General features: G+C 52.5%; 1 protein-coding gene across 1 annotated transcript in view; it reads left to right on the forward strand.

The window, feature by feature from the left end:
• Positions 1-7,566, forward strand: part of IFFO2 (intermediate filament family orphan 2) — a 50,810-nt gene that overhangs the window by 33,746 nt on the left and 9,498 nt on the right. Inside the window, 3 exon segments of the mRNA XM_058304276.2 lie at positions 3,472-3,567; positions 4,752-4,892; positions 6,162-6,301. Of these exon segments, the coding sequence (XP_058160259.2) occupies positions 3,472-3,567; positions 4,752-4,892; positions 6,162-6,301 (377 nt within the window).

Below are 7,566 nucleotides of genomic sequence, written 5' to 3' on the forward strand. Positions count from 1 at the left end.
TGCATTTGGTGAATACATTCTGGAGCACTGCTGCACCGCATGGATTATAGATTACATTGTAGTTTACACTCTCTCCCAGTCCGTTCAGTGGGTTATGGCAGGATATATAATGTCTAGCATCTGTCCCTGCAGTATCATTTAGGACAACTCCACATCCTGAAAATGCCCCCACATTACATCTCTCTACCTGTAGCAACTACCGTGGCCATTTTCTCCCCATCAATGCTACAATTTCTTCCATTGCTAGTCACAATAGTTCTATAGTAGAATACCAGTAAATCCACTCTAATCCATATTTTAATCCTCCATCCTGTGGACCCTGGGATGGTGATGAGCACTCCACCTCTAAATCGAGAGGGGGCTTAGATCCCACATGGTTGATGGATACAATTCTCCTGCTTGCAGTTGTAGGCACTCTCGGTTCCCTGGTGTGGTGGTTGATCATCTTCACCTCCCTATTAGCTGGCCTGGGTAAGTCCAATGAACTGAAGAGTAGGAGTTTGCAACTCTGATGAGACTCAGGGCCCAGCTGGCACATATCCAGTCCAGAGATTCAAGTCTCCTGAGTATACACCAACCCCAGTACCAACCACAGGTTCAGTAAAAGTGACAGAAGAGTCATGCATAGAAAGGTCACATCTGAGTCCAACTCTATCACACTCAGGAACACAAATTCCAAAATAGGACCCACTGACAAGACACTGAACTCCAGAGCCATCTGCCACGATTGTAGAACCTGTGTGTCTCCATAGACCTCAGGGGCACCAGTAGTTGGAGTTGTATCTACTTTGGCTGTCTCTGGGATCCTGCTGAGACATGCGTAAGCACAACCCCTCTGATGACCTCCTGGCTCTTTTTTGAAGACTCTTAGCCATATAAGCTCATTTGTCTGTACTATTTCCCCCTTTTACTCAAGGTCTTTTTCTAGTTGCATCACCAGCTGGTGATTGGTAGTAATCCCTTGGTGCCAGGGAGGCTCATCCCCAGAAATCTTGTCCCACGCTGGGGGGAAGATAATGCATTTACTTGCTGAGTTTGGCTTAGAGAGTGGCCACATTTGAGCAAAATGGAGGCTCTCAGGAAGTAACTCTTAGGTATCCTGCAGGTCTCGGTCTAGTTGAAATTTCAGGCACACAGTCTCATAAGCATATTCATCAGTATCAAGGGCTCATCATTGGACCATCCTTCACTGGTCTTTGCCCTTGCACTTGGGGAACTGTTGCTGTTCCATTGGGGAATGTGACAATGCTCCCCTGGCTCGGAACTCAGCACTCCCTCAGTTGTCATTTGTAACTGTAACTATTATGAAAATACCCAACAAATATCTGAACATTTTTATAGACCCTATATACATGCCTTGGAGAACTCCCTCTCAACCATGTGTCCCCCATCAATAACACCCCATACCAGTGCTCCTCCCTTGCCATAGTTGAACCCCTCTGTGGTCCAAAACTTCTTCTAAAATGAAGCCTAATATATTACCAAATTCATTTAGCAGGAAAATGAATTACTAATAATAGGTTTAAAAATTAGAATATTACTAATTTAGAAAAACTAAAAGTAAAAAATAAATTGGGGTGTTAAAAAATGAAAAATATCAGAAAACTTTGTTTTTGACATTTTGCCTTTTCATGACTGTAATAGGTGTTGCCCTGTGTGTACAGTGGCAAGGCAATTTCTTTCATTCCTTCCTCAGTGTCTACATCCTTTTTTTTTTTTTAATTTTATCTTCAAAAAAGTTTTAGATCACAGTTAAGTCACATATGCAATATAGGGGACTCCCATATATCCAACATCAAACCCTTTTCCCCTTCCCTAGCAATGATCTTTTTACCTGTTCATGTTATATTTGCTGCAGCTGATGTACAGATATTGAAACATAGCTCCTAAACATGGTTCCATTTTGGTTTACATTATGGTTTATATTTTAGTTGTACTATTTTCTAGATTTTTAGTTACATTATGGTTTACATTTTAGCCTATAGACTTTTATACATTTTTAGTGAAATTTAACATGTCCTATATCTATCATTGCACAATTGTGGAACACTTCCATTGCCCATTGCCCCCCAGTTACCCTGCTTCCATCTATTCTCTTCCTCTCTCCCAAGCTTCACTGCTTGAAGGGCCAGATTCATAGATACTTGCAGCAATGCTAAGGGCTTGACACGCTAGACTGTCCTCCCCCATTGGAAGCCACCAATTCTCTCAAGAGACACAATTCCCTATGTTTGAGAATATCAGGCCTCCCCAGGACGGGGGTACACCTTCCCACTCATTGTATGGGTCTCTACATCCCATGATATAACACACTATGACAAGATGAGCACTCACACACTCCCTAGAAGCCTGCCCCTGTGCCAGATGCCCCCCCATTAAGCACTTTAAACAGGTAACCCTTCCTTATTATATTTTCTAAAGATTTTTCTCAACATTATAGTTTCAACCATGTGTCCCCTATCAATAACACCCACACCAGTGTTCCTCCTCTGCCATAGTTGAAATCTCTTCTGGTTCTGCCTTTCCATAGTTGATTAATTGTTATACAACCTTCCAGTCTTTTCTGTGCAAATACACACACACTGTAAATGCACATGTCAGGTTGAAATGCATGATGTTGCCATTTTGGAGATCAGAGATGGTCAAATATTGGGAATTTCACGAGTCAAACTGGTATATGTATTTATTTTAAAAATTAGTTTTATTTATATACTTTCCATATCTGCCAAACATACATGCTCCCTCACCCCCCTCTTTCCATGCCCTGATAACTTCTAATCTACTCTCTGACTCTGCATATTTGTAATTTCTAGACATCTCTTATAAATGACATCATAAAATATTTTCCTCATGTGTCTGGCTTATTTCACTGAGCATAATATTTTCAAGGTCCTTCCGTGGCACAGCAAGTCTTAGGACTCCATTCTTTCTGAATGCCAAATATTATTCCATTGTGTATATGGACCACATTTTGTTTATCCTTTCACTTGACGATGGACACTTGGGTTGTTTCCACCTTTTGACTGTTGTGGATAATGCTGCTATAAACACTGAAGTATAGTATCTGTTTGAGAACCTGTCTTCACTTTCTTTGGGTATATACCTAGAAGTGGAATTGTCTGGTCATATGGTAATTCTATATTTAACTTTTTTGAGGAATGGTCACATTGCTTTCATCAAACGAATATTTCAAACATATCGGAGTCATTTGTTACATTAACCTGCTCTTTCTCTATTAATATCTGTCATGGATTCTTCCATGCAATAAATATTCCCTTGAAAGTGTTTTAAGCTGAGTGGTACTGGCAGTCAACAGGACTCCCTGGGAAGCCAGGTGGCAGTCTATTCCCTGGCATGCAGGCTCCCAGCCTGGCTGGGCAGCTGGGTGACCAGGGCTCTGGAGCCAGGTGTGCAGTCCCCCTTGCTCCTTGGGGTGCCCCCTAAAGCCTCCTCCATCTCCATCCCCCACAGGCGGCACAGGAGGCTGAGGCCATCCAGGAGGAGATGAATGAGAAGATCGAGCGGCTCAAGGCCGAGCTGGTGGTGTTTAAGGGGCTCATGAGTGACGTAAGTGCCGCAGCCATTGCCCCCAGGTGTCACGACTTCCCCCCAACCAACCCCCATCATGCAAGATGCTTCATTCACTCCCAGGCGGCTTCTAGTTAGAATCCTGGCTGGCTGCGTTTGACCCTTGGGGATGACAGATGCATCGAGACCAGGCCCCCTCACCCCCCCACTTCCGCTTCCCTTCCGTCTGAGTAGAGATGCATTAATCTGCCGCTTAACCCATCCCGCCCACCCCAGGGCTCCCCTGCCGTCTGCGTGCGTCGATGGGACTCCTTCCAGGGGGCGGATGGGGGCTGCCGGCCTCGGTGTCTGGGCATGATGGGGGTCAGGCAGCGGGCAGGTCAGAGCCCAGTGGGGGCCAGGGAGCCCCCGGCTCTACGCTCTGCCAGCCTGAGAGGCTCCCCAGGCCAGCGGCCTCTGGCAGGGTTGCATTGTAAAGTTGGGAAAGGCCAGTTCACTCTGTGTGTCCGTTGACAGTCCGTGGCCCCTCTGCGTAACGGGAGTGGGGCGTAACGGGAGGCAGCTTCCTGCCGCCTTCAGGCTGGGTCAGGGTGCGGGGGGGGGGGGGGGGGGGGGAGCTCGCCAGCAGGGGACAGCGCCCGCCTTAGGGTGACTCAGCCTCACTCCAGGTGCACAGGGGGCACAGGGCTGGTGCGGTGAGAGAAGCCCCCCTGGGGCCCCAGTCGAGGCCACCTGGCTTCCCTCGCTTTGGGTCCCAGAGGACCCCCTCTGCTGTCCTTACTGCCCTGGGAAGAATCCAGGATTGCCGCTCGGCAGCCTTCCAGTGGGGCCCAGGTTGGGATTGCAGACTGGGAGGGAAGGGAAGCCTTTCGAGAGTGCGAGTTGTCTTTCTTTTATCTTTGCTTCAACAAAATAAACACTGGCTCTGTGTATCTGCCGAGAGGATGCCTCTAGCCCTTAGGGAGACCAGAGAACACGGTCTTGGGTGGTCCCCACCCCCACCCCCACCCCCATTTCCCCAACCTGTCAGCGTTGGCCCAGCCCTTCACCCCCAGTAGAAACCCAAGGCGCTCCTGGAATCTGCAGGCTGCACCCCCCCCAACTCCTGTGGGTCTCCCCACCTCTCTGCTCAGCAGGAGCCTGGGACCGACTCCCTGTCCCACCCGGCCCCTCAGCCTTGCTCCCTCCCTCGCTCACGTAACCCCCTGCTGTCCTCCCTGCAGCCCATGACAGACCTGGACACAAAGATCCAAGAAAAGGCCATGAAAGTGGACATGGACATCTGCCGCCGAATCGATATCACAGCCAAGCTGTGCGATGTCGCACAGCAGCGGAACTCGGAGGACGTGTCCAAGATCTTCCAGGTGACCAGGGCCACCCCCGCCTGCCACTGCCCCTCGCAGAGCAGCCCTGGCCTCCACTCTTGCCCGGCCCAGCCTTCCTTCCCCAGACATGTGCTCAGTCTCCTTCCCCAGAGGTAGCATTCACCCAACCACGGCCGCCCCAGGAGAACGTCAGGTCAGGGACTTGTAGGCACCTCTGACTCCGTCATCTGGTCTGACTGTCATCCGTGGGCCAAGGGAACAGGGGCCCTGGGGGGTGACGTGATGCACTCAAGGAAAGGAGTGGCAGGGTGGCATCTGGAGCCCAGGTCTCCTGACCTTCAGTGCTGGCTCCACCACCCCATGCCTTCCCCTGCCCTGTGTCCCCGGCCCCCCTTTCTCTTCCTTGGCACCATCCCGTATTTGGGGGAGTCTTGGCCAGACCAGGGCAGGTGGGCCTCAGACTTCAGAAGAGGCGCTGTTGGCCTTTAACCATCTCCATTCCCACTGAAGAGTCCCTGACTACCCCCTGACTCAGAGAGAAGGTGTGTGTCCCTGAGAGGAGGCGCCTGGTGGACACTGGCAAGTCTGTCCTTGGGGGGTGGGAGGGCACCGGGGGCCAGTCCAGCTGATGGAAGGGCCCGTGTCATTCTTGGAAGGCTGCTTCTTGAGTTTTGGGTCTTAGTTTGGCTTCTGTTGAGCTCAGGGCACGATGGTGTGTAGTTGCTTCAAGTGCGTGACTTTGAGTGTAGACTCGGATCTCTCTGGGGCCCCTTCTCCACCTGCTCGCCTTCTGGCTGCCCCTCCCCTGTGGCCGGGGCATTCGTCTGCTCTTGTGTCGTCGGCTTGGAGGGGACGCTAGGCGTTCCTTGTGCCACCTGCCCCTTGCCTTTGCATGTGAGCAAGGGGGCTCTGGGAAGCTGGAGCGGTCTTGGCCCTTGTGAGGGGTTCTCCTCTCTCTGGCTGGTTCTGGGGCCTCTCGGGTGACTCTGCGCCCCGCCTGACCCACTCTGCTCCCCACGTCATGGGGCCGCTTCTCTGCGATGGGTTGAGCCGCTGAACCCGCCCAGCCGCCAGGCCTCTCAGGGCAGGGGAAGGTCCAGGCTGTCTGACCCTCCCTCCGGCATGTCTCCCGCCTCACGCTTCCCGCTAACACCGCCTGCTTCGTAGAGAACCTGCGCCTCTCCTGGCCGTGGCTGCCCGGCCACGCCCCATCCATCCCCTGGGATGCCGGCTCCCTTCCTGCCCCACGCCCACCCTCCGGCCCGGCAGAGCCTCCCAGTTACCTTGAACTCTTCCTTTGTGGTTCAGGTGGTCCCCAAAAAGAAAGAGCGTAAAGTGGCTTCGGACGAGGACATCTCGGAGCAGGACGGAGAGGTGAACCGGTTCTCAGACGAGGAGGTGGGCTCCATGAACATCACAGACGAGATGAAGCGCATGTTCAACCAGCTGTGAGTATCCCCGCCCTGCGGCCGCGGCGCTGGGCGTGCTCCCCCAGATCGCCGACTGGTGGGCTGGTCTGGGAGCCGCCCGCAGATGGGTGTGCTGAGCCAGCATAGTGTTTTGAAAGCGTTTGGATTCATTTTCAAACCTTTGTAATTTGGGGACTTTTACATTTTCAGCCTTTCTCGAAAAAAACAAGAGCAGGCTTTACTGAACCTTCTTGACACAGTTGCCTGGACCTGATGAGTGGCTGACAATGAGCCCAGAAAGGGCCACATTGTTTGGAAGTGCACAAGGCTTCCAAGGGCAGAGGCCACGGGAGTGGGGGTCGTGTTCGCGGGCTGTTCTCAATCAAGGCTTACACCCACTCCCACCGGTTTTCCTCAGGGTGAGATGGCTGAACTGATCCATACACTGGGACCCACGAGGAAGGGCTCCCGACATTCACTGAGCATCTTCTATGTGCAGGGTGCTTTACAGTTGTTACTTCACTGATGCCAGATAAGCAACCCACGGGTCAGGGATCATGCCCCTCGTTTGGTAGATGCAAGGACTGAGACTCGGAAAGGGGAAGTGACCTGGCCATGGGCGCTCAGCTAGTGGACAGGGCTGGGACCCAGGCCCAGGCTGGCCTGTCCCGGTTGCCCACTCTGCATGCTGCCTGGGCTAGTGGGTCTGGGTATTGTGGGCTGGAGCCAGCTCGTACCAGCTCACGAAAGCTGACCATGCACCTTGCTTCCCACACCACATTAGCGGCATAAAATTGACCCCAGTGGGCGTACGGCAAATGCTGGCGAGCCAGCTTACCAGTACATCACCGGAGGAGTCTGCCTGGGGCAGGGGTCTCCTTGGCCCATCAGGGCCATGCTCTGAATCCTGGTCCATCTTTAACTCTAATCCACAGACAGCCCTTACAGTTGGATGAGGGGCTTACAGATAACCCTTACTCTGCTGGCAGTGGGTGCCTTGCCAAGGCAGGCTGGGGTGGGGTCTCTGCTCTTGACTGCACTCTCTGGAGTCCCTCGCAGTCGGGCCCCTGGGTCCTGAGAACTCAGCATTTCCCGGGATCCCTTCCCCTCCACCCTCCACTCCCAGCCCAGCCTCCACTCCCACGTCTCAGGTCTGAGCATGCTACCCGGCCTCATGTCCCCTCCCTGCAGTCCTGGGCTTCCAAGGGCAGGGCTAGGTGTGCACTCTTGGCTCTGACCAGCATCCCCCAACCTCCCAAAGCCCTCCAGAGAGGGCCACTCTCTTTAGCAGGTGCCCTGGCATC

This window comes from Dasypus novemcinctus, chromosome 9 (assembly GCF_030445035.2).
Source record: "Dasypus novemcinctus isolate mDasNov1 chromosome 9, mDasNov1.1.hap2, whole genome shotgun sequence".
NCBI lineage: Eukaryota > Metazoa > Chordata > Mammalia > Cingulata > Dasypodidae > Dasypus > Dasypus novemcinctus.